The 27,059-nt window shown below is 51.2% G+C and overlaps 5 protein-coding genes across 5 annotated transcripts; 1 reads left to right on the top strand and 4 right to left on the bottom strand.

Annotated features, from left to right (window-relative positions):
* Positions 1 to 12,908: 12,908 nt before the first annotated feature.
* N7446_012173 (DNA/RNA-binding domain) lies at positions 12,909 to 13,916 on the bottom strand (the record flags this gene model as incomplete). Its single annotated transcript, XM_058520915.1, has 1 exon — positions 12,909 to 13,916. One exon carries the CDS (start codon positions 13,914 to 13,916, stop codon positions 12,909 to 12,911), a length of 1,008 nt encoding a protein of 335 aa, XP_058366281.1.
* A 2,007-nt stretch (positions 13,917 to 15,923) lies between these two features.
* Positions 15,924 to 20,186, bottom strand: N7446_012172 (2-alkenal reductase; the record flags this gene model as incomplete). The annotated part of the gene is made up of 5 exons (XM_058520914.1): positions 15,924 to 16,377; positions 16,430 to 17,259; positions 17,319 to 17,978; positions 18,027 to 18,710; positions 18,768 to 20,186. The coding sequence occupies 5 exons, from the start codon at positions 20,184 to 20,186 to the stop codon at positions 15,924 to 15,926; spliced, it is 4,047 nt and encodes a 1,348-aa protein (XP_058366280.1).
* Positions 20,187 to 20,877: 691 nt separating this feature from the next.
* On the bottom strand, positions 20,878 to 22,684 carry N7446_012171 (cytochrome P450; the record flags this gene model as incomplete). The annotated part of the gene is made up of 5 exons (XM_058520913.1): positions 20,878 to 21,034; positions 21,104 to 21,279; positions 21,344 to 21,879; positions 21,988 to 22,531; positions 22,613 to 22,684. The coding sequence occupies 5 exons, from the start codon at positions 22,682 to 22,684 to the stop codon at positions 20,878 to 20,880; spliced, it is 1,485 nt and encodes a 494-aa protein (XP_058366279.1).
* A 769-nt stretch (positions 22,685 to 23,453) lies between these two features.
* On the bottom strand, positions 23,454 to 24,265 carry N7446_012170 (sulfotransferase family protein; the record flags this gene model as incomplete). The annotated part of the gene is made up of 2 exons (XM_058520912.1): positions 23,454 to 23,825; positions 23,909 to 24,265. The coding sequence occupies 2 exons, from the start codon at positions 24,263 to 24,265 to the stop codon at positions 23,454 to 23,456; spliced, it is 729 nt and encodes a 242-aa protein (XP_058366278.1).
* Positions 24,266 to 25,045: 780 nt separating this feature from the next.
* Positions 25,046 to 26,608, top strand: N7446_012169 (cytochrome P450; the record flags this gene model as incomplete). Its single annotated transcript, XM_058520911.1, has 1 exon — positions 25,046 to 26,608. The coding sequence occupies one exon, from the start codon at positions 25,046 to 25,048 to the stop codon at positions 26,606 to 26,608; it is 1,563 nt and encodes a 520-aa protein (XP_058366277.1).
* Positions 26,609 to 27,059: the final 451 nt, after the last annotated feature.

The raw sequence follows: 27,059 nt of genomic DNA, 5'->3' as shown, positions 1-27,059 counted from the left end.
TGGTCAAAGTATCTATGCGAACATCTGTCCACCATAGCAACCGACCACTGTCCCGTCCCTGAATATATCGATGCAAAATAAAGACTTCCATACAGGTATGTAAATTTCAGCGCGCCCCTGTCCGAAACTAGACTTACTTCAGACAGGATGCGAAACAAGGATCTATGCATTCCGTCCAATGCACGCGCAAGGCCACGGAGCCCTTTTCCGTGTCTTCTTTCAGAACATGTGAGTTCTACATGTCTCGCCGATCGACAAGCTAATGATGGACAGGAGACCGTTGACAGCGCCCTAATGTGAGTCCGACCCAGCGGCGCCGTCAGTGCTCCGGGCAAGGTCATGGCTTACACACCATTTCTAGCCCTGCCACATCAAACCATGCAGCATGTCCTATGTGAAATACTGCAAATCAAAGGCCAACGCGGGCCAACAACAGGACGCATAAGCTCGAGAACCTTGTTCTCTATGGTAAGGTGAGTGGATATCGCGGCTCTTGATGCGCCGGGTCCGATGATTTGTGCCAAGTCTGTGCCCCAGACACGAACACTACTGACATCTTCATGCCGTTGCAGGAGCAGCCCATCGCCAACCGCGCAAGGTCTCGTGGCGAGTTACCTATTCCCGCCGACTCAGATAAGACCAAGGAGCCGACGCGCCATCGCGTCTTCCCCCTTCTCACCGCCTTTTCATACGACTTGAGTGCCTCAGCCTCTCGCCGCCTATGGGAAGCGGTCTCCCTTTACGACTGTACAATTTCTTGTCATGGGTGGGTTCTCATGCGCCTTTGCCGTGTTGTGAACTTGTCAGTTCATCCAGCGCAACTTCTCGAAGCGACAGCCGGAGAGTGCGACGAGCCTGGATACAACATGGCGTGTTGGTGACTGCATTGCAGAACAGAATTGGCAGTGAACTAGTTGGTAAGCTGGTATGATGACGATCCTAATTGACCATCTGTCTCAACCGTACACTCGGGGAATTCTTCATGAACAACGTAAAGCACGACACCTCGTCCAACTGGATCAACACTTGCTGACTCGGGTCTCACAACAGGAGGCTCCCTCATATTCCCACACTCGAATTCGAAGCGATCAACTGTCTTGTCTGCTCAACCTCTCCTGCACCAACACCATCGCATGCTCTGTTTCTTCCTCATGACTACCGGTGGCATCGATGAGTCTCTCCCTCGACGTTCTAGTCGATTTGGTTCATCAGATCACGCGTTGGTATGCTTACCTGATGCAAGACCCCACAGAGCGCATAGCAGTGTCTGTCTCTCGGCATTTGAACACCTACATGGGATAGCCTACTTGCGGCTTGGATCCCCGGCGTCCAGTGGGTGCCATCGTTTTTCTCAGATGGCGTCTGTCCTCTTCCGAGCCTGAAAATCTGAAGGCACTGGGAGGAGCCGATGTTTCGTCTTGCTAAAGCCGTATTTTCGTACACGGCGAGGTTGTTCGTCGAGTCTGCTTGCAAAGAGAATGTAGGTGAAAGTCCCGTCATCTCTAGCCGAATCAACTAACAATAGCCATGCCAGCTTCGAATCGATGGACTAACCGAGGACGGCCAAACGATTGAGAGGACCCATAACCCAAGAACTACGTCTGATAGAGTCATCTTGATTCCTCTTCCTCTCCGGGTTGCTGAGCTTTTGGACATGTACGGGCGAGCGGGAACCACTCGGACATACACGGAGCTGCATGCTATCAGGATTGTTTGCTTTTCCCTGTTAGACAGAAGCTTGGTGATTTCATTCCTAAGCCTGTGTTTTTCTATCCAAGCCCGAGCACTACGTGCAAAGCCCATACACCTTGAATGTCAGAGCAGCTGGAGGTCAGTCAAGTTATCCAGTATCCTTCGTCCATTGAGACCGTCGTCTAACATATCGCAATTGGAGGCGCAAGCAGGTCTTGCCAGCAAATCACCGATTCCTCTACGTCTCTGAGCTCACTGTTCTTTGACCATCTATGATGTATTTCTCCGCGCCCAAGACGATATCTGGCATATCACTGTTCGAGCAATTCACCGTGAAGGTGGGTTTGATGTCTGTAACAGAATCACAAGAGCCCTCGGGTTCTAGGACCTCTGAATATCCTGTACAGCCTATACTGAATTGTCTAGCCCAATAAGCGCTCACGTTATATTTGCTTGGGGAGCAGTTGGAGCGGATGCCTGCTAGGGTCACACGTGGGTTAGAACACCCCTGTACAGATATCACCAGGTCCTGAGCGGTGATCGTGGAGAGTGTCTTTACCGGTTCTGATTCCAGATAGCTCGTTGGACCCCGATCGGAATTTAATCATGCTATATCAGCAGCGGCGCGTGATTTATCGCATGTAGTGGGGAATAAGCCTCACAGAAGGTAACGACCGTTTCTTCATCGCTGTAGTGGACTTCTACGAAAGACTGGTTCAATTTACTGGCGGGATATTATTCACAGAGTTGCGACGGCTCCTACATGTAGAAGGAGCGGATCAGATATTCCAGAGCCAAAGCTACCAATGACATGTTAACCTCGAGAGAAAGAAACTCTCACTCTCGCAATCGCTCTATGATGTAGGCATTCTAGTGTAGAATAGGTTCGAGTGACTAGCAATAGTCATCTCAAGCAATTTCTTTGGCGACGCAAGAAACTGAGCCTATCACATAAGCATCTTGATTTGAACCCATGATCAGATTTTCTAGACACATCGCATGGGTCTACACTTCGTATTTCTGATCTTGAGTGTACAGTATATTGCGTGATCAGAGTTGCACAATTCTTGAATTGGATCATCTCAATTGAGTTGGAGGCCGTAGTCAAGACGTGACCAACAGGGATCAAAATTGCTTTGCAGAATCAAAAAAAAAAAGGAATTGAAATTTCTATGATGTGGGTGACATGGCAAGAAACCGCGCTGCCTCCATGAGACGTTGACCACCCCTCCCTTCACCGCCCGACCGTTCACAACAGTGATGTTTCGGTACACACATTTCACCACATCGACATCAACACTGAGCAACAACACACCAACACCAACATCAAACATCAACATCAAACATCAACATCAACATCAACATCAACATCAACATCAACATCAACATCAAACATCAAACATCAACATCAAACATCAACATCAAACATCAACATCAAACATCAACATCAAACATCAACATCAAACATCAACATCAAACATCAACATCAAACATCAAACATCAACATCAAACATCAACATCAAACATCAACATCAACATCAACACATCAACACATCAACGCATCAACACATCAATACATCAATACATCAACGCGCATCACCACATCAAAACACAACACATCAACACTCTCACCAATTCTCACCAGCATGTTTGCCCTACGCCTGAATGAAGGGTGTCAATTTCACTACGCGAAAGGACTATCGGACCGCAAACTATCAGCGCAGAACATTTGGGAACCTCCCCTTTGATAAAAATGACAGTTTCGTTGTTATCGTATAATTTTGGCCATTGAATTTGGGACGATCTATCTAGGGCTCATTCTATCTATCCAATGATGATCCTTCGGAAAAAGAAACAGACTATGAGGAGGTTGGGCAGGTCTTTGCTTCTTCGAATACTGGATAACTTGACTGACCTGCAGCTGCAGTGACCCTCAAAGTGTATCGGCTTTGCAAATTGTGCTCGGGCTTGGATAGAAAACCGCAGGCTTCGGCATCAAGGCAACCAAGCTTTGGTCCAATAGTGAGAAAGTATACACTTCTAATAGCATGCAGCTCCGTGTATGTCCGAATGATTCGTTGCCGCTCGCTGGTACACATCGACAAGCTCATCAACGCGGAGAGGAAGAGGATTCAGGGGGACTCTATCAGACGTGGTTCTTGGGTCATGGGTCCTCTCTTTCGTTTGGCCGTCGTCGGTTTTGTCCACTCGATTCGAAGCTGATATGTTTATTGTTAGATTACTCGGCTAGAAATGACGGGACATTCGCCTCACCTTCTCCTTGCAAGCAAACTTGACTAACAACTTCGCCGTGTAAGAAAATACGGCTCAAGCAAGACGAAACATCGGCTCCTCCCGGTGTCTTCATTTTCAGGCTTGAAAGACGCTAGACGCCATCCAAAGACAACGATGGTCACCCACTGTATGCTGGGGATCCAAGCCGGCAAGTAGGCTATCCTATGAGGGCGTTCAAATGCGGAGAAACAGACACTGTCATGCGCTCCATTGGGTCTTGCATCAGGTAGGCATACCAACGCATGATCTGATGAACCAAATCGACTAGGAGAAGCTCGAGGTATCGACTCGTCGACAGTAGTCATGTGGAAGAAACAGAGCATACGATGGTATTAGTACAGTAGTTTTCGAAATTAGTTATACCTCGACACTCTTGCGACTTCTTTCCCGGAAAATAATTCCGAGATGCGCTAATCCTCTTTGGGACACCGCTTTGTAATTATGACAGATTTCCCGCTGTAATGGCTGTACCGATCAGTAACACTGGAATGAGTCATCGTTCTAACACCGTAACGCCCTATGGGATCTCGTAGAATCGATTGGCAGTTCTGGCGATCTGGCATGATCGCCAGCCTGCTTTCTCCCTTCCACCTGTCAGACCTTCCTCTCGCCCTCCCAGTGTGCGCCTTACATGTAGCCTTCGTACTACGCTCACGGTCATTACACGGAAAGATGCGATTACGCTTACTCCAGAGAGCTAACCCGGATAGGCAAAGATGTTTCTCTGTTTCCATGACTTGTATCGCCAATTGCGGCCTTCATTCGTCCCCAAGCTCCATCTAAAACTGGTTCTCCCAATAAGCTGACAGGGTGTTCCAAGGATTGTATGCTAAAATACAACATCTAGACACGATCATCATTTCAAGTTACGGTGGATTGAGTTCGAATGTACATGCCCGATCGAGTACTATACACGATCAACCCAAAATCTAAAGCACATGACCCAGTACATAGGTGGGAGACTGCTACCGTATCGCCTCCGATTGCTCCAATCATCAGTTATTTGAGGGCCCCACGCTTTGAACGTGGGTAACTCGTTGATAGTTAGTGTACGAGTTGAGGGGCACATCGCACCGGGCCGCAACTTAATGTTGCGGGCCCAGTAGATAATGTGCGCTAAGGTCTTGGCAGCGGGACTAGGAAAGATACTGGTGACGCGCGCTACCGCACGCTGTGGCCCTGAAACGAAACCGGGGGAAATGAGGAAGAATTTACAGATGTCATGAACATTGAAAGTTTGGATTTGGTAAGGTGCCGGAAAGTTACACGAACGTTCGCTAGGATACGCTAATTGTATGCAAGCCACCTCACGTTGTCCTGTGGCGTAACGTGTGATTGGATGAGTATCGATGCAGAATAGAATATATCTGCAAAAGGACCCTTTAGTGAAGAGTTGCTTGTATGTTTCAATTTCCCTGCCATGCAGCAATCGTTTCCTTCTCGAGCTCTTGAAGTCTTTGCATTTCAGTCAACAGCCGAGGATCGGGTCCGAATCGAAGGTCTTCTATTTCGAGTTTCTGCAGAAGATGAAGTCCTTTGGAGGATCGAAGCCGGGATAGCTGCACATATAGCGAGCAATACTTCCGATGGCGATCTTGCCCCCGGATGGTGGGGTCATCTTTAAGGTCTAGGATCGCAGCTGCAAGAGTCGAGCCTTGAACTTTGTAGTCGGTGAGGCAGAACGCTGGGCACATGGGAACCTGCTTTCTTCGGACCGAATAGCCCTTCATAGTGATAGATCGCTCTAATGGAAAGACTGGCACGATGGAAGGTTCAAGGTCTTGAAATGCAGTGGGTCTTGGTCTGTCTGGTTTGAATAAAATGCAGGCAGGTGGCTTGGTGCACATGATATAGAGGTCGTCGATTTCAAAGAATTCAGCTAGTGGGGAGGTGTCAAGAGGATGGTTTCATCACTGTTTACGAAAGATCAACATACCGGCCGGATCTAACACGACTCCTACAGCAGTCCCCGCTGCGCCATTAACCAGGCCGAGCAGGGTGCAGATGTTGGTCAGTACAACGGCAGGCATATTTGGGGTGTAGAGAAAGAGTCCGGGAAAAGGGATTTTGGTTCCTTGGTCCGGTTGCTGGAGCAAGTCGTCTGCACGAAGCCGCAGGTTGATAGGACCAGTAGACCTGGTCCGCGTATGATGCGCAGGAAAGACATATACATTCTGACACCGGGTCCGCGCGAATTGCTCAATTCGAACGCGGTTTACCTGGTGACGCAGAGAGTTTAACTTCACGACAGTGGTGGCGTCTTCCAACAGCGGGCTGACCAGGGTCGTGATAGTTTTGCTGTTAAGAAAGGCTCGATCGGCTTCTGTCAAAGTTCCAGCCCTCGCTCGTGAAAGGAGATCACGAAACGGAGCATCTTCTGATTGTCTCATTTGCTCATCCAAGATGATTACCTGTTTGAACTGATGCCAGAGGAGCCGACCGTTCTCATCCTCATCTCTACCCCTTCTAGGCTCCTTCCATAGGGCCGGTCCCCGAACAGGTGGAAACTGGAAAAAGTCACCGATGAAGATGACGACAGGAAGCCCACCGAAAAGATCAGTGGAGGATCTATCGAGGGATTTGGCGATCTTGCAGTGATTATCAATGACTTTGATCATGGTCAGATCCATCATGCTTACTTCGTCCACGAACATGATGGTCTTGCGAGACCAGAGTCGTCTAACTCGAGATGTCATCGCAGTTCCCCGTGAGCGGTCGATAGAGATCCCTAAAGATGTGTGGTACGTATTCCCGCCAATGTTATCGGCCGCTGCACCCGTTGGGGCCATGAGGATTACCTCGTGTTTTCGTCCGATAAGGTTCATACCGGCATCAATTGCCTTGATGATCTGGCTCTTACCCGTGCCCCCTTCACCCCCGACATACAGGAGGGTCTGTTTGCGTTGCGCTGAGTCATAAGGATGGTCCGCCCAGGCCAAAGCTTCAGATAGCACCCTCTCCACGACCATTAGCTGTTTCTGATTTAGGGGAATCACTTCAACGACCAGGGACGCCAGAGAGGCGCCAGTGGGACTCTGGTCAACCCGGGACTGGAGGTCATCCATAGCAGGGACCGTGTATGAGCCAACCAGTGTAGGTTCCAAGATGCCATCTTCAATCTGGATGTCGAAATCGTCGAGTGCGAAGTTAGAGCTGGTGGCATTACGATCTGTGCTTTGCCCATGATCAAGATTGGCGAAACTTTTCAGGTGAACCTCCCACGCTTGTAAAGTGGATGGTGGGAGGTACTTTAGGCCAGATGTTTCGTATGCAGGAGTATGAAAGATATCCAGCGGCCGGAGGCTCTGTAGTAGCAAGCTTCGCACTGGGGTTATGGCGCGGAGCAAGGGAGGAATCCGGCGTCCAGTGACCAGCGTCTCTCGATGCCATGCTTTCCTGATGGAGTGATAGGCGGCGATCAACGTCTCGGTGTTAAAAGTCTCATCCTGCAGTTGAAAGCATTCATCGTTCTCGTCGCCATCAGAAGCAAAATTTGGCGGCTCAAATCCGTCAACGTCATGGTGAAATGAATCAGCTGCGCCATTCGCCGACTTCCACAAGCTTGCATCGGCTTGGCAGTCTTCCTTAGACTTCCGCAGCAACTCGATGTTTCTTGCAAATCCCCGATTGTGAAATGGGAGGGTTGGTTCAACGGCCGCCCATACTTGAACATGGGCGTCCCGCTTTGTCGCATGCCGGCGGAAGAGATCAACCAAGTGATCCCAGGGAACAAAAAGGCCCAGTAATATCTCAGCCATGTCATTTATAATCGCAGTCGTTTTCGGATGGCCTCCCGGAATCGCGTCTTCTGCGGCCTGGAACTCCGTTAGCTGTCCATTGAAAGTCACGGCGGCCACCTGGGACGTTGTGCGCGCCAAGTGCTGTACATGCGTGCCATATCTAGGATGGGTTGGTTCGAAGTCCACGTCATTCGCAACAGCGTCGCGTATATTCTTAGTCTTTACAAGCATGCAGTATTCAAATAATGAAAGAGGAGCCAGGTGCGGTCCACGCCACTTATAATTGTCAAAGATGCTTACGGGGCCGGTGTCGCCCGTTTCATATGTGCAAGGTTCTTCTGCCATGGGATCAGAAGAGGGGCCGCTTTCAAGGTTATCTGGCTGAATGATTGCCCGAATATAACGCCTTAGCCACCAGAGGTTGATACGGACGAAGTTGTAGCTGATCGTGTAATAGGTTGGTAGCTGAAGCAAGACGCTAGCGACCTGCACACCACTGATCTCTCGGTCATGAGAGGGGCATTAAAGCAGCGTAGTGCAAAATTATTGACACCTTTTTCTCGAAGTCGGAGATCTGTCGCTGTTGGTGGCTCAGCAACCTTTGCATTCTCAATAGATTGCTTCAACAAAGCCGCCTTGGCAACCATCTGCCAGGGAGAGACGTCATCTTTCGTGGCGTAGTTGGTGATGTAATAGATCAGCGACAAAGACTTGGAGACTGTCGGAATCCAGGAGATGTCTTGATTAGAACGAACACAACTAGCAATGGCGGGGTTCCACGGGTTTATCCAGGCATGGTTTCGAGCGAGGTGAATCAGTCCAAAATCATCTACCTTAGAGGCAGGGACCAGATCTCGAGGCATGCCAAATCGACAAGCATTCTTTCCGGGACCTGTTTGCCGGTACTTGAAGCATGTGGCGAGATGGTGTTTCGAATGGACTTGTGTTTTACGAGCGACACAATTGCTGTCATACGATAGTCGAAGATGGAAGTCGTCATCGGATTCAAAATCTTTGGCCGATGGTGGCATGCCGGGAAGGTTCACTTCAGGGTCTTGCAAAATACTCTCATCAACGCCTTGGGTAATGATTGACTCTAAGTAGCGAATCATGCGAGCCGCAAAGTCGCTATCCTGGAGGAGCCGATCTCGCAAAGTAGTGAAAGCCAGGTTTCCTCGCGCCCATGCTAATCCGTGGAGATGTAACATGCCTCGACCATTCGTCTCGACAACAGCGAAATGGTTCGAGAGATCGCCAAGGATACCGATCCGGTCAGTATTAGTAGCGAAAAGGCCGTCCAGAACGGCTTTACAGACTTGATGGAAAAACTCAGCGACTGCCACCGGATTAGAGGTAACGGCGGCCTCACGGATAGCGGCATTTGCCGCAGCCAAGTTGTTCCCAGAGTACTCTACGCCAGCCAGGATCAGGACCAAAGGATTACGTAGGTCAGAGGGGTTGATAGTGATCCAGAAAGCTGGCATACCGTACCGTGTAATCAGTCCTCGAATTTCAGAACGCATTCTTAGTTTCTGGGCGAAGGATCCCGGGACTTGCATCCCGACAGTCTCGATATTTCGCAGCAGTCGTCGGATGACCGGATCCTCAATCTTCTGGCCGCTTTCGATGGTCTTCGCTGCATTCTGGAGTTGGGTCACTGTTAGAGAGGCGATGTCGTCCACTGCCGACTGCCAGTTCTGCCGTTTAATGAGGAATGCGTTCCCTAGCGAGGATTTTCGGAGTTGGATCACATCATACAGCAGGTACATGAACGTTTTGTGGCGTGCGAACCTACAGGAATAAGGAGAGACAAAGATCAGTATCTATAGAATTTTTTTTTTTTTTTTTTTTTTTTTTCAAAGAAAGCCACGCACCTTCTACTGTGGTGACGCAAAGCCCACTCGGCAAACGCTCCAATTGACACCGGGACAGTTCGTTCATCGAGATGGCCCCCAATGCCTCTCGGAAACAAGGTTGGAAACGCGGCAGTAAAGTAACGAGGGTCCGTCCAGTGATTTACCAGGGTGGTTTGGCCACGGATTGTGTAAGAAATTAATGGTATCTTTCGATGACCAAGGGGCCGTGTGCCTCTTGCACGTTCTCTGGCTGAGGTACTCTCACTCGACGGGGCCGGTTGGTTCGTAAGGACGGTGAACAATGCGTCCAAAACGCGGCGATCCAGGTCTTGACGTTCTCCGTTTATGTCCGTGGCGACAGAGCCGGTATTGAAAGGGCTACCGCCACTCGCGTCGAATGCACTATCCTGGGCAGCCTGAAGATCGTTCTCGTAGTTCCCTGTCTGTAGATTTACCGTGTAACCTTCGCGCTCGTGGTGATCCGGCTCGTCGAGATAGATGATGGTATCCCGCAGGTCCGGCGGGATAAAGTCATCGCCCCAGTCATCGATCATGGGACGGTTAATTATGGTGTTACGGTAGAGGTGGTTATGTTGGACAAGGTACTCCAAGGCTGCCAGAACCTTCGCCTTCCGCACGAGTAGGAATTGAATCAGGTCCGAATCTACGGGAGGTCGACGACCCAACCAGAACACCTTGATCAGACTATGTAATGTCAACTCCGGGCTCGGTAGGATCTCGAGAAGTGGTTCTGGGTCCTGTGGGATGACAATGAAATGGCCACGGAGAGCACGGTAGTTGGATTGGCGAGGAGCGGCCACCTGGTCGCAGTTTCAAAACGACACCGAGAGGATGGCACTTTGCAATGAGACATTCTTCTGTCAGAGTGAGGCCTTCCAGAGCAGACGGATAGTCCTGGCACCGAGTCACATTCACAAGGTTCTTCGCAGAGAACTTGGGGATCATATTTCGATTGAGCGAAGCATGGCACGACGAGCACAGATTCCAAGTGTTACCGTGTCGGCCGCAGGGATCAAGACTCCCCAACAGTGACAGCAGCAAAGGATCCTCATTATGTGCGCGGTAGATATCTGTGTCGGAGACAAGTTCCCCGCACGAACAACAGACGCATCTCTTCGCAGCCGCAGAAATCTCATCCTCGTATCTGGCTATGGATGCTCGTATATGCGAACAGGAGATATCCGGGGGAAAAGCATCGGAGGCGACGGCACGAGCCTCTAGCTCAGCACGCAGGAAACCTACCGCTCGATTTAAATTGGCCAGCGACCTCTCCAAATCTACCGTTCTCTCCCTGTTGGCCGTGGCCTGTAAAGGATTCGGATAGCATCTTGTCTCTATATTGATGGGAGATGCCTGTGAGATCCGTGGCGACTGTGGGGAGGACACCGGCAAAGGACCTGCAGGAAGTAGCACTCTCTGGGGTCCCGGCCCGGTTCTCGAATATAATGGCACAGGGACGGGCCGAAGCGCAGCGTTTAGAATATCGAACGATGGAGGCGGAGCCATCGGCGCTTGCGGAACTGGTGCCAGAGGCCGCAAACGGGATCTCCTTTCTGGCAAGTATGCTACAGTATCATGTACAGAATTGTCATTAACAGGACTTGGTATGCGGAGAGCTGGTGCTAGAGGCCTCAAAGGAGATGCCCTTGCGGGCAAGGATGCTCTAGGATCACGAACAGGATGTGGCGTGTGTGGAACTGGGGCCAGAGGCCTTAGAGTAGAACCTCCTGCAGGCAAAAACGTTCCAGGGTCTCGAACGGGCTGCAGTGTGTGCTGAACAGGGTCAACAATGCAGCAGATAAGAAGGACGGACCACTCCCAGTACCTGGTACGATGCTACCGTCCTCCGTGTAGCTGCCTGGCGGCAGCGATTACACGTCCTATGATACAACGACCGGCAGGGGCGTGCACATGTAGAGCACGAAAAATGTAGCGTCGAAAAGGCAGGAACAGTAGGGGAAGTTAGAGGCGGAGGTGGCCCAGTTAAAATATTACTCGTGCCTACAGTAGCTGAAAGCTGTCGGGCTCTGACCGCCCGTTGAGAAACCCTCCTGCGGCAATTGTCGCAGGACCGAAACTGTGTAGAGCGCCATGGTCTGGCGCAACCAGAGCAGAAAGAACGTTGCGCAGGAAGAGATGTCATTAGAGAAGAGATGACTTGAAACCAGCAAACGGCATCCGTTCCGAGGCGCACTGGGAGAGGAGCGACAGGAAAAAGTTGGGACCAGCGAGAAAGATCCGTGTTGATCATTCATATAGTAGAAGTCGAACACGTCACCGTGCGCATGAGTGCATAATAGTACTATCTGCAGGATGCTCAGGACAAATAAGGGTGGAATCATAATAGAAAGGCGAGAAGGCCGGAACCCCACCGACTCCAAGACTAGCGGGAACACCGGGATCCCTAGACACGGAGAAAAAGCAACAGAGGCCGAATACGAATTCGGGAAGCACAAAGCCTAAAGAGGAAGGAAAGGAAAGTAGGTGAGCAGCAATCAGAAGCGAGCGCGGAGAGACAGAGCAGCAATCGGAGGAGAGCCTGGAGAGTCGCAGCAGCAAACGAGAAGAGCGTATTGGCAGTCAATAGGAGCATTCCTTGGCACGAGAAAGCACCAATTAGCAACGAAAAAAACGAAGAGTTTGGCAGTGAGAGGCCAGCAAAGGTTGGCGGGCAGCTCGCGCAGGGTTGTAAACCCTTTCACTACGTTCCTTCGTTTCAGGGCAAGGTTGGCGGGCAGCTCGCGCAGGGTTGTAAACCCTTTCACTACGTTCCTTCGTTTCAGGGCAGGTTGCGGGCAGCTCGCGCAGGGTAGTAAACCCCTCCACTTCGTTCCTCGTTTCAGGGCAGTGGGAAAAAGGCAGCAAAGGAACGCGAGCAGCTCGCGCAGGGTAGTAAACCCCTCCACTTCGTTCCTCGTTTCAGGGCAAATGAGGGGATTCAGACTACGTCTTCATAGCTTTCTTGAAAAATAATTGTTCTACCTATGAAAATACACATGCTTTACAGTGTCCACGATATATATATCTACAACCTTACATACTGTTTTGTTGATGACCTCTGTTGACCACCCACTACATCGATATTATCGAATATTACTTGTAATTTGTAGGTGACCATGCCTACTGTTTACTTTTAGATGACTATTTCTTCATAATTTATTATGCTGATAGAGTATTCAATGGAATGTGTATAGGTTGACGGAACAGCCGTTAAAATCAGAGATGAATCATCCATTTTATCCAGCCAGAAGAGGAAAGGCGTCGAAAAATTATGCAAATGCGAGTTTATGCGGGTCGATGAGGGTTACCCTCCATCGACTCTCCCGACCCTCAGGGTTGGTTGAGGTGCGAAAGTCTGCACCTGCACCTCTTGAGGTGCGGTGCAGGTTCTGAGATTCCGCACCGCGGGGAGGTGCAAAGCCAGGTCTATGTTTAAGTCGATAGGTGCTGTTGTAGATGCCCACTGCTTGGCATTGACATAGGCGTCTGCAGTGGAAGTACTTGGGTCGCCAGCAAAATCCGTAGCAAAAGCTCCATTTTCATCCCCATACTGGAAAATCGCAGCGATATTGCAGCACGTGATGAAAATGCCTTGCTGTGCCTCTCGGCCTAACCGGCTAGCCCCCTGGCGAAGATTCACAAGGAAGAAGTTTGACCGAGCATCAAACTGCTCACTTGGCATGCGCAAGAAAAGAACACCATGGGCGGCCACAAACGAAGTGATCAGTGTGTGTCTGTCAGCGGGTGCTCTTAGGATAGGGTTGAACAGGTGAATCATGCTCTTACGCGCATTTGCAAATGGGTCCACGCTGAGCAATGCTTTCGAGTAGTAGAAGAACCGCTGCAAAGTATCCGAGCGAGAGAGGACGCCAAGGTGGTGCTGGATTCGGCCGGGTTCAGAACGTTGATAAAGATACTGATTGTACCAATATCTAGACACCTCTGCCCATATATCGCGGACCGTGACATCTGTATCCTCCACTGCCATACGATAGCGCGCTAGGTCCCCCAGACATTCGAACCAGGTTCCCTTGAAATTCGGGACCTGCTCTAGCAGAAGTGTCACCATCGAATACGAGAAATATATGAAGCCTAATATATGGTCTTGCATAAAAGGTGTAGCAAGGAGTCTTTCCAGCAATAGTTCGAGGCAGGAATGGATTCCGTAGCGCCACATGCGTCCAGGCATCTGGTGCTTTTCAGCTTGGCTCCTCACGACTGGACTGGCCGCTGGACGTTGCGAAGCAATAAAAAAGTCGTGATGTTCGTAGATGAGTGTTTGGTGCAACGAGATGACGGTCGTGATAGGCATTTGTGAGATGTTCTTTATCACTTCAATGCATTTGTTCTATGCAATGACTAGCCGTGCGTATGTTTTTTCCACTTCATTGACGAGCTGTTTTTCGGGAATGGGGTTGGCCAACTGCTTGACCATCTGTATATTTGAAGCGTGATTTGCCATTTCGAATTTGCTCCAGTCATACCCTAGGCTGGATATTGCGCTTTATCACGAGCCCTTGCACGTCACCAGATATTGCTATCAGCAGCAATGGGACTTTCTTGGGGTAACTGGAATCGAAATAGAATGAGGTGGGCCCTCGTTTAAATAGGTTGCGAAAAGCCCTAATGATGCACCCTAGAAAGCCCGGCCGTGTCACGATCTGCTGTGCCTCAGTTCCAGATTCTTTCAGGGGTAATAATCATAATCTTTGCAGCATGAGGGAATCAGAACCCTAGCGTATGGGAGCTATACGCGTAATTACGGTGATTTCGGCGCCAATCCTATCTGGTCATACAGTACGCCCAGGACCTCTCGGTATTGACCCGCCGGCGTGGTTCTCTTCACGAGCGCCTCAGCTCAATACAGGCCACTTGAAACTACTCTGGAACGGACTCAGCGCCAACACGCGTTCCGTATACCTCTCTGTTCAGCGTAACTACGAAAGCACTGCGCGCTACAAAGTCTCTCAGCATGGCCAGCCTCCAGAGAATCTTTAACCTCGTGGCTAACTTCACGACTCCTGGGCAACGTTAACCAAAAGGCCGTTGAACCCGACACTGCACTCACCGACCTAGCCGCTCTACGATCCTACCATACTGACAATTTCCTTGACGATAAAATCTTTGATAATAAGCACTTTCGAACACCTTATAGACGGCGCGAGAAGACTCAACCCCTTCACGAAAGTATATGTCAGAAAACCGATCTCGCGTGTCATTATCACGAAACTATCCGCATGCTTAGCTTCACTCCCGTTACAGCCCCTAGAGATGACTGCGAACCTTCTGGACGACTTGAATTTCGCAACCGCCTGCCGGTAGCATTTGCTGGTTTCCTCCGCCTCGGAGAGTTCACCCACAAGACAGAAGAGCTCAACACACGCTCTATCTTCTCAGCCACAAAGCTTACGCGCTGCGACCTCAGATTCTCGTCCTTGCTAGATCATGAGCAACTCACACTCAACTGGAGTAAGACGCACCGCCGCCACGAAGGAATACAGATTGTTTTCGCAAAAACAGCAGACGAAGCGTGCCCAGTAGACGCGCTTCAGAAGCTACTACTGCTCGACCCTAAAGAGCCCGATGCACCGTTATTGTCCTTCCACCGAAAACCGTTCAGCCGCAACCATTTCCTCTCTACCTTGTCCACTAAGCTGAGAGCACTTAGCATTCAGATGGGCGGCTACTGGGGCCACAGCTTTCGGAAGGGTGCGGCTCAACATGCGCACGATAGTTGGGTCCTCGACGACCAGATCCAGGTGCTCGGCAGATGGACCTCGGAGGCATTCAGGGTGTATTTCACCACAAACGCATCAGTTCTGTATAAGCTCAATCATCAGTTTCAGACGGGCTCGCCCGCTCCGCTATCCGTACTGCTTCCTCCACCGTCCCCTCCACCATCCTAGTTTGGCCTGGGTCATTTGGGCCTTCTCTGACGCTACAGTCTAATGTGTTTACGCATAAGACCACAGCGACAGATGACCCCTTACGGCCAAACTGTACACGTTCCCGTTCCCATCTTGGCTGCGAGAGGTTCACCAATAAATGTTTTTTTCTGCTATTTTTCTCTTCTCCTGCCGTTGAAAATAACGTTCAGATCTTTATTTAGTTAAAAGGGCAAGTACACACCATACTCGGGGGCTAGCTAATTTCATAAATTAAATCCCTATGGCTTCCATGCTAAACACGAAGGAAAATACACTCGATGGCAATAAATTAGCTGTTTGTGGGGAGTGACGACTCTATGGGTTGGACCCTACGAAGTATTTCACGCTGAATGAAACCTCCCTACCAATCCCCAAAATCTCTGCTAGCACAATCATGAACAATCGAAATCCTCCCTTGTGATGCCAGATCGATCACACATCCCCCGAAAGATACCCCTGTCCCTCTCCCACAGCCGCAATGGCGGATCCGCCTCCGCAATCTGGCCCTGGTCCATCACGACAATCCGATCACACGAAAGGACGGTGTGCAGCCGATGCGCAATGCAAATCAGAGTCCTTCCCTGGAACCACGTAGCGATATTTTGTTGAATACGACGATCCGTAGCCAGGTCCACTGACGAGGTAGCCTCGTCCAAGACGGTAATGCGCGAGTTTCGTACCAGAGCCCGTGCAAACGCTAGCAGTTGTCGCTGTCCGACTGAGAAATTCCGGCCGTCATCTTCGACGACCGTGTCTAGCTTTAGGGCTGCTGGTTTGCTGTGTGGGCCGTCTTTTTCTTCCCCCTCTACTTCTTCGTTTCCTTCATCCCCTGCTAGGTAGACTTTTCTCAATGCAGACCATAATTCCAGATCAGTGTGTTCATTAAACGGATCGAGACCGCACCGTGCCCCGGAAAAGCGTTGGATCCTGGGGAATGATCGCAAGGCGAGAACGGAGGGAATTTAGCGGGACGGTCGTGATGTCAACGTCGTCTATCTTGATCGTACCCACCGCCAATTCGGTAATGCGGAACAGCGCGGATAAGATGCTTGATTTCCCCGCGCCGGTGCGACCGACAATCCCAATGCGCTCTCCACTACGGACCTCGAGGTTCAGGCCACGTAGTGCGAGCGGAAGACCTGGGCGATATCGCATGTGCACGTTTGAGAACGTGATAATCCCATTTTGCGGCCAGGTGGGAGAAAGCTGGCTGAGTGTGCCCTGCTGGCCGCACGCGTCTTCCTTTTCGTCCGTCTCCAACTGAGTAGCGTAAGAATGTAGTCTCTCGGTAGCGTTCATGTGATTCTCTACCTCTGCAAGCTGGCGAACGGTAAACTGCAGGGTCTGCACAATCATCAATATATATGCGAGGACCAAACCCGCGATGCTGGGAGAGACGCTGAATCGAGAGGTTATGACCAGGATGCCCGTCACGAGTACCATCGCAGTTCCCACGGCATTAAGTCGGACACTGAGCCAGCGCTGGTTGGCCATGGTGAGGAAGTACGTTCCGTCCATTTCGTCGATCGCTGTGTTGATACGAAGGCCAAATTGCTTCTGCAGCCCGTATGCTCTGATACAGGCTGCACCGGAGATGACCTCAGTGAATTGGGCGAAAACGTGTGATCGGAGGATGGAATCATGTCGTTTGATATCACGGGCCGAGGCGCGGTAGTAGTTTGCGGCAAGGAGGAAGAGAATGAGCAGTGGGAAGAGGGCGATGGCGAACTGTGAAGTGGTGAGAAGAACAGACTCCTACCCCCTGGCTCTGGGGAAGGGAGACGTACATAGTAGTAAAATAAAATGATGAGTATAATGACTGAGATGATGGTTGTGATCGTCACAGTGAACGTCCGCAGGCCTTCCGTCAACTGATTATCCATGACCTGGATATCCTTCGACAGACGATTCGTAATACGTCCGATAGGGGTCGTATCAAAGAAGGTGATTGGGGCCCTGATGACTCTATCTACGGCACGCTGGAGGATCAGCTTACTTGCATCTGTGCCCGCCTTAGCCAGCACCAAGGCGAAGGTGTACATGAACAAGACCTGGGCCCCGCCGAGGCCTGCGTAGGTGCCGATATACTGCCCATTGGAAAGATCCCACTTGCTGGAGGTCCAATAAGCCAGCCATAGATTCGTCGTGATTGTCGCACCGCCCGTGGCCAGAAGGCTGAGGGTTAAGATCAGCATGTATATGAAACTGGAGCGGGGCCCGGAGGCTAAGATATAGGCTTTCCAGACGCTCCAGCTAACCGAGTTGACCTCCCGTCCTTCCTTTTGCATGATTGCCTTTCCAGTCCGAGGGGTCTTCTTCGGAGTCTCTTCCGTATGCCCCTTGCCCATTGTGTCACTTTGCTTTGTCTCTCTCTCCTGCGCCATCCCGGACATGAGCTGTTGGAAGATGTAATTATCCCGGATCAAATTGTCGAAAGTGTCAAAAGCCTGAATACGCCCGTCATCAAGCAGGACAATCCTATCGCAGCGACTTACAACTTGTAGTTGATGTGTCGCTAAAATCCTGCATTTCCCCCGCAACAGGCCGCAGATTACACGATCCATAGTATGACGACCAACATGGGCATCAACAGCGGAAAGCGGATCATCCATCAGGATTATGTCTGTGTTCGAGTAGACCGCACGCGCAATGTCCAGGCGCTGCTTCTGGCCGCCTGACAAGGTGATGCCTCGTTCCCCGACCTCCGTTTCGTCCCCTGCGGGCAGCATCTCGAAATCTGTTTTCAAAGCACACGCGTCCACGACGTCGTTATACCACTTTTCATTGTACGCCTTGCCGAATAAGATGTTGTTTTTGATAGAGGTACTTTGAATCCAGGCCTGCTGTGGGCAGAATGCTGTGCTGGACCTGATTCGGGCCTCCCCTGTTGTTAACCGCATCTCCCCAGCCAGGGCTGATAGAAGGGATGACTTGCCGGATCCTACCGAGCCGATGACTGCTATTATCTCGTTTGGCTTGACGGAGAGGTTGAGGTTTGCCAGCTTATAGGGCTCCGGCTCGCCTTTCTCATCCCTAGCTTGACTCTGTTGCGACTTTGAGCACGGATGCCGTGTATTCCCACCTTGCCCTTCAGACGGCACCTTTTCCCAGGTAAAGGACGCATTCTCCAAACGGATAGCCTGGTCCATCCCTTCGTCAAACTTCACATCCTCCCTCCGCTCTTCCGCTTACAGGAAATCCTGAATCCGATGAATCGCTGTCCATGCATCTGTCACCTGGCTAATGACCTGTGGCAGGAGATTCAGTGGATTCCTCAACCCATTGAACAGCGCCACGGAGGAGAAAATACGAGATGGTGTAAGCGAATGCCCTGACAGCGAATACGTGATAAATGACAGCATCGACGCGAACACCGGCAACGTGAGCGAGACACAAAGAATGGCGTTGCGTATTGCCAGAAGTAGCCGGATCTCCTTAATCTCACGACCACGAATTTCCGTTAGACGGGACAGGAAACTGGATTCCCAGCCAAGAAATTTGACGATACGGATGTTTTCCAGGAATTCCTGGGAGAGGGATACGCGCTGGTCGGAGAGCTTGTTGATAGTTTTGCGGCGCTTGACGAGAGAGCGGATGGAGTAGGCCAACAGAGGGATGCCGATGACCAGCAGGGCGTAACCGGACAGAGCGCTGTACCCGATATTGATCGCGAGAATGACCAGCGTGAGAATTATGGTAAGCGGGGCAGTCCATAGAATATGCAGCATGCCCGACGCGATATTGATGCGGTCGATGTCGACACTGAGCAGCGTCAGAATCCTGCCATTGGTCCACCTGCTCTTCGCACGCCCAGATAGCTTCAGTGCCTTGTTGAAGATCACGCTCGTCAACACAGCCTTCGCTTGCCCACCAACAATCATCCCCTTATACATGAAATGGTTAGTCCCCAAGCTCTGGAGAACCTGCATGCAGGTTATTCCGATGACGATGCCGATGCCCCGCCCGATGCCCGGGCCTGGCAGGCCACTGTGTTTGGCATTGTAGACATCCGAAACAAAGGAGATCAGATACCGTGTAGCCAGAGGAGTGAGAGCGGAGATGACGGCACTGATGAGCTGACAGATGCCGCCGACCCAGATTTCGTATTTAAAGGTCTCGTGCAGGGAGATGAGGAGGAGGTTCCGATGCTCATTCTGGTTTCTCTCCCCCTGTTCCAATTGTCGGCGGTACGCGTCTTGGAAACGTTCCACGAGCCGGGCAGCGGCACGATCTGGATTAACCTTCCAGATATCTTGCTGCTCGATAGGACGTAAGTATCCGACCTTCATGTCAGCTTGTGTCAGCTTGCTCTTTCTTTCCAAGAAATCAGATTGCCATTGTAGGTGATGAAAACTGACATGCATCAAAGAAGCAATCCACTGGAAGCTAATGATATTAAAAATCCCCGCGCCATATTCAGGGCAGACAGACCGCTCCTCGGGAATGGGAGGGATCTTCTGCAGCCGGAGGGGGTTCAGCCACCAGGACCATTTGCGTTGGAGCCGGGAGTCGATGAGGTCGCCGATTTTTTTCTGGGGCTTGCTTTTTGAATACACCGCGCTAGAATCCAAGGGTGAGATTAAGTTACTAGGTGGCCTTTCCTCCAGGTGTACGCTGGTCGCTGCCGCGACGCGCGTGGGCGAGTGCGTCGCCATCTCTCACTGGGAGCGAAACTGGGAAACGAGGTAATCTGAGGTATGTTAAACGAGGGGACAGGCCATGAGGGATTGTGTGTGTGTGTGCATGAAAAGGCGCTGCACAATCTGTACAGTGCGTTTCTGGAGTCGAGCGGAGGAAGATGAAATGGCGATGACACAAAATTTGTGAAAGGGGTTACCTTCCTTTTAGCTGGTTAGCCTTCCGTGGCAGGAACCGGAACTCCCCTCGGCCGTGAACACCACGGAACGGGTGGATGGAGCCTAAATTATAGAAAACGCAAGGTACGTAGGATTGATTCGCCTATAATAGCAGACCCTCCACCTCCCCCATCAGTTTATTCTCACCATGGCACCAATCCGCATGCTAGCCTTGACCATGCGATGGTTCTGCTCCGAGCCGTCCTGGTGGGGAGGATATTGGACCAAAACATAAGGTGAATAACCATTGGCATATGGATGTAATGGGATTTGATAGTTCTAAAGACGCCCAAAATACCAGACCGTGCCTAACTCGTACATCTACAGTTGATCGAAGGGCTCTGATGCTTCTCAGCACGCAGAACCGAAATCGGTTATAGAACTAATTATAGACATAAAAGCAATAATGTGTTAGATGGGAAGGACGTCCAAAATATGCAAAAGCTCATTTCAGTGATGCCCTTACATGGCAGCTGCGCTTCCTCAGTGCCTACTCCCTCTCGCGAATATTAATCATCAACGGAGGCTTGTCCCAGACCAAATACGTTTTCTGTGTCGTAAACCAGGTGTCTGACTTATCCACAAGCTCAAGGTCAAACTTCCAGAAGATATGAGCTAGAATCAGTCTCATCTCGGCGTACGCCATACTATCGAGCCAGGCAAGAGTTATTATACTGACATCAATAGGGGGAGGAGCGAGAACCCCTTGCACTCACCTTTTACCGATGCAATTCCGGGGGCCATACGAGAAAGGCTGAACGGAGGTGCTGATATCATTGGCGAATGGCGAATCCGCAGAAACATCCAGCCAACGTCCAGGAATGAACGACTTCGCCTGATGAAAGTTCCATTCCATGGAGCCTGCCGAGAGCTGGTGGACGCCGACAGCGATCTAGATCGTATGGAGCAATCAGCCAAGGGAAGGTTACAAAATCAAGACCTAATACACCACCTACCCCTCCTGGAACCCATTTACCATCAATCTCCTCGCCCTTGCCAGGCACGAACCGCGGCAGGGAAGACGGCGAAGGAGGGTATAATCGTAGCCCTTCCTCGATTACAGCGCCTAGGTATCTCAGCTGGCCCGTCGCCACCATGGTGATGTCCTCTTCCTTCTGAAAGGCGGACCGGATCTCGTCAACGAGACGACGGTAGACCGGAGGGTTGCGAAGCAGGAAGAACGTCATACCCGACAGCGCCGCAGCGGAGGTCCGACTGCCCGCAACGATAAACGCGGATGCCATGATGACGAGCTCCAGGTTCGACAGTTTCTCCGATTTGTTGTCTAGGATGTAGCTCATGAAGTCCTTGCGGTCCTCCTTGAGCTGGAGTCTTCTCCGGATTTTCTCCCCGCGCAGTTCGATGTGCTTCTGCCGCGCCTGGAGCATGTATTTCGGTGCGATCCACGCGATCCAGTGGTAGAGTCCATAGTAGACGGTGAATTGGAGCCACACGAGGGTTTGCGCGTAACCCCAGGACTGCCAGCCAGTGGCTGTCGGCATTATCTGAGCCATTGCCCGAATGTATTAGCCTTCGCACCAAGGCATCACATACAGACAGACACGCCGAGAGAGAGGGAAGGAGCGATGGATGGACCTACCCAGACAGCCCGCCGCCTCTCTAAAGGCCAGGTCACTCACGATATCGAATGTCGTAAAACTGTACCATCGCACCATGTCCTGCGGTCCACTTTTGCACACTCTGCTCAACTGGGCCGTCAACTTTCCCGCATACAGCTGGAAGAAGCTCTCCTGCTCGCGGAGTGCTCTCTCCGAGAATGCCGGCAAAATCGCCCTTCGCAGCTGCGCGTGCTTCTCTTGATGTGCAGTCACGATGCCTCTCACCCCCATTCTCGATGGCGGAACGATGCCTCGTCCATCAAGAGACTTGACAAACTCTGGGCTGCGCTGCCCGTAGATTTTCTTCCCGGCGGTGCTGGTCGTGTAGGAGAGTTCATCGGGCGCGATGCGAATCACTGGCCCGTACTGCTCGTGGAAATCGCGGATAGTCCAGGCGATGTCGCCGCGAAGACTGGTCCAGATCCACGGAAGGCGAGTGAGAGCCCAGAGTTTGGGGCCAGGGTATGCGGAAAGTGGGTGGAGAAAGAGACTGTAGAGTGTCCATATAATCCAATACAGACAGACCTGCAAAGGGGAGTTAGAACGTATACGGACATAAACATGTTGGTGGGGGGAGGCCATCGCGGCGAAGAGAACTTGACCTACAGAGCAGAGTAACCCCAGAGCAATTCTCGCTGGCGTCAGGACAGCATATGATAGCAGCGGCATATTCGCCATCTCGCGAAGGTACGGTGGCAAGGGAATTGAAGAAAAGCAAGGGCTTCGGGATCCGGGATCAATGCATGATTTATGGGCATAATTTGGTTTGTGAGAACCTTCTCGCAGGCCTGAATGGGCCACTTGTCAGGGCTCGATCAACCCTCTGACATTCCTGTGGAAACCTACTACGGCGTGTTTTCAGGTGGCCTGTAACCCATATTGGAAAAACGCTAGCGTGGAGGTAATTTTCAATTTGCAATTCACTGAGTAAGGTACCTCTCCTGCGGGTCTACGTCGGGGGGAACTCTCGGACAATTTCTCTGAAGACTATTCTATAAAGCTTATCCAGTCTGGTGATGGCGAAGCTTATTCTCCGCTGGCGGATCGCAAACGTGTTTTGGATACCCACGTGGAGGAGACGCATGGAGCCACTGGGCGAAACAAAGTGTGCTGGGCCTTGCGGGGCTTCGGGTAAATGCCACGTTTCCCAGGTACGGTACGCCAGGCTGGTGGGTGGAGAACTCGGGAAAATCCAGCGATAAGGACTGTATACACTATCCCTTGTTTGGGTCAGCGGCACAGAGCCTCGCTGGGAGGTAATTGGGGCGGTGAATATGATTCAACTGATCACTAAATGCTACTGTTACTCGAGTGACCATTTTGTCCATCTGCCTGTTCCATTTTATTTTGTCAAAGTGTGAAGGATCAATCCAAGCCCAGAAAAAAAAAACTGGATACCGCTGTCTGGAAAATGAGGTCTAGGAAATTTTGAGATAACAATCCCCTTTCAAAGGTCCACGTTCGCATACAACCACCAAGCTCCAATTCCCACAGCCACTCCGGCCGCAGGCCAAAATATCTTCCCTAGCGCCCACTTCACCAACCGGATTTTCCCTCCCAGCAACAGCCGATCCGAGACATCATTCCCTTTGTTCGCATAAGGAAACGGCTGATTCGGGACTGGTTTCCCCAGGAACTTGCAGAGAGGCTCCCATCCATCTTTGGGCTCCCACTCTAGTAGGTTATCGTTGGGGACGATTTCCCGGATTTGCGCGTAGTGCGTCGTATAGCCTTCTCGTAGCTTGTCACGACTACGCCAGTCGCCGCCACTCCAGTCGTGGAGTACAAGGCAAAAGAGTTCCGAGAGGGCGTTTAGGGCCTGCGAGATCAATCCGATATTCAGCCCAAGAACTACCATGTCAAGCAATCCACGATGCCTCTTCACGTGAGGGAGGGCATTACCGGATCAAAAACCGCAGCAACCCTGAACCCCTTATTCTCCAACACACGGTGATACGTCCGGAAGATCGAATGGAGCCATTTCTCTGTATTCCGGTTTGTGAGAATAACCTTGGCATCTGGATATGTTGCCAACAGCTCATCTGAGAAGTTGACACAAGGGGCATCTGTCACGGCGTTGTACCGCCGGAGAAGTGTGCGAAATTCCGCTGCCTCGTAGCGCTTCCCGCTGTTGTAGAGCTTCGCGATGAGGGCTTCACGCCAGCACCAGAGGTGTCTCTCCGAAACGTTTTGTGGACAGCCACCGATTTCTTTGAAGTGGTAGGTGTTGTATCCGAGGAGCTTCAGGGCCTCCCACATGGCTGTAAGATGTTAGATACCGAGTGAAACGGAGCATAGGAGGCTAACCAGACACATAGTCGCAGTGCGGGACAGTCCTAAACAGAGGACTTGCATTTCTTGTGGCGCAGTGTCCTCTGCTGGGATCTTGTCGATCCATCGCGCTGAGGCGGACAAGGTGGTGGGCGCTATGACTGACATCTCTGTTCGTGTCGTAGAGTTTTTTTTTTCTGCTAATGAGTTTGCAGTGTGTCTCTCCAATTCTACATATATATGAATGGTGTCAAAAAATTACTAGAAACAAGAACACATATCGGAGAATGCAGGTCGCAAATCTGAGACTTCCAATCACATCCGAAGGAATAACTTTATGTCCAGGAGACAGGGAAGAAGCGATAAGAGAGTCGGGCCCGGCCCAACAGCGCCGAATCTGAAATAAAGTTGAGACTACTGCGCAAAATCCACTTAACTGGCTGCTCCGCTAAGTGGTGGAAGTGACGGAATTCGAGGACGGGGGCGTGGTACTGTATGCAGATTCAGTGTAATACTGCAGTAATACTGGTACATAATAACGAGTGTATCCGTAGATCTCACATGCCAGGGATATCCGTTCGGACCTATAAACATCTGGGAAGTCGAAACATGGCCAATACGCTTTCCTAAACAAGGCACGCAGCGCTGCTCGGTGCCCCATTTTTCTTAGTCGTTGTGGGGGTATATGGTGTATATTTCTGCACAGATGTTTGATGACTTCGAAGAGGAGGTTGAGGCATTCCCCTTCTCTCTCAGACTGATTTCACCATGTTTTCCGGCAGCTTGACCCATATATTCCTCACTCGAGTGCTTCCGTTGCTATTGCTTGTTCGCATCAGTCACGGCTTCCTACGACGATGGCGGCAGCAGCAGAAGGCTGGAAGACTCGGATGCAAGCCCATACCACTTGAACCAACACGATGGCTGTTCGGAATTGACGTTCTGCTACGCCTGCTGGAGGCAGATCGCCAGCAGCGGACACCAGACTTCATCGTTGAGCGATACAACGCAATGGGCCCTCGGTATACCTGGCGAACGCGGATGCTGGGCAGCGAGCACTACACCACAGCCGACCCCAAAAACATCCAGGCAATCTTAGCAACACAATTCAACGATTTTGGGATGGGTCAAGCTCGCAGTCGGGGGCTGAAGACCGTCCTTGGCCGCAGTATTTTCGCCGTCGATGGACCAGAGTGGCATAGCGCGCGCGAGGTCGTCCGACCAATCTTTTCGCGTGAGCAGGTCTCCGACCTCGCTTTGTTGGAACGACATCTGCAGCGCATGCTGCTATGCATGCCTGGCGAACCGGATGGCTGGACGAAACCCGTCAGTCTGGCGTCCCTCATTCCGTGTCTGACCATCGATTCGGCCACGGAACTCTTCCTGGGGAAAAGTTCAGATTCGCTCCTGATCCGTCTGCAAGAGGAGCAGCACCATCAGCAGAAAGACTTCCACTGGGCCTTCGAGCGGGTGCAGGAATTGCTCAGTAAACGCCTGCGGCTCCGGAATTTGTACTGGCTCTATGGGACCCGGCAGATCAAAGAATGCGTCACCATCCTCCACGCATTCTGCGACCAGGCAATCACAGATGCAGGACAAGCCGACCAAGGAAACAAGAAGCGTTACGACCTCCTCGAGGCGCTGATCTCGCGATCTCCAAACCCAAGCGAAGTCCGCGACCATGTTCTCGGCCTTCTCGCCGCGGGCCGGGACACGACAGCCTCCCTTCTCAGCTGGGTCTTCTACTGTCTCATCCGCCATCCGGCCATCTTCGACAAACTCCGTCGGGTCGTTCTCGACACCTTTGGCCCCTACCATGAGAACCAAGTTACCATCACCTTTGAGCGTCTCAAGAGCTGCACCTACCTCCAGCACGTCCTGTCTGAGACCCTCCGCCTCCACTCCGTTGTCCCGTTCAACAGTCGCCGGGCACTACGCGATACGACTCTCCCCAGTGGTGGCGGACCAGACGGTACAGCTCCGGTTTTCATACCTGCTGGACAGGAAGTGAACTTCAGCAGTCATGTCCTGCATCGCCGCCACGATATCTGGGGCCCCGACGCGGACGAGTTCATCCCGGAGCGGTGGGAGGGCAAGCGACCGGGCTGGACGTACGTCCCGTTCAACGGGGGGCCCAGGATATGCATTGGGCAGCAGTTCGCGCTGACGGAGGCTGGGTATGTGATCTCACGGATGCTCCAGCGGTTTGACAGGATCCAGGGGCTAGATGTTGATCCCACGAGGGATTGGCATCATTTCACGATTACCTGTAGTCCGGGCCCCGGCCGCGAGAGCGTCAAGGCGACATTGCGGATTGCGCGGGATAGTTGATCGGTGCGACTAGGATCAGTCGCTTGATAATAACTCTATATGGGCAGGACCGAAATATTCCAAAGAAGACCTCTACATGGTCTACGGAGTATCCCGTACATGGCATTGAGATTGTTCAGGCTCTAGACAGCATCGGTAGTCTTTGAGGTAGCGCAACTTTGAGAATAAGCCTGCCTTTTTTTTTTTTTTTTTTTTTTTTTTTTTTTTTTTTTTTTTCCATTCTATTAAAATAATTTCTCTGTTGTCTGCTGCGTAGACAATTAACGGCCTGGTTACAGAATGTCTGTAATAAAGGCATAGTCCAGGTGTCCGAATACTAGACCAAGACTTCAAGGAACAGATTGTTGGCACCTGGTACGAAAGAAAAGAGATGGCCAGATCAGCCTAGAGCCCTGAATATATCACCTATAAAGACCCACAGATTCCACACCAGAATGCTCGGGTTAGGAGT

The sequence above is a fragment of the Penicillium canescens genome (genome assembly GCF_028828765.1).
Source record: "Penicillium canescens strain IBT 15451 chromosome Unknown utg000010l_segment0_segment0, whole genome shotgun sequence".
Taxonomy (NCBI): domain Eukaryota; kingdom Fungi; phylum Ascomycota; class Eurotiomycetes; order Eurotiales; family Aspergillaceae; genus Penicillium; species Penicillium canescens.
Note: the sequence above shows the minus strand (reverse complement) of the source record. Positions and strands in the feature narration are given on the sequence as shown.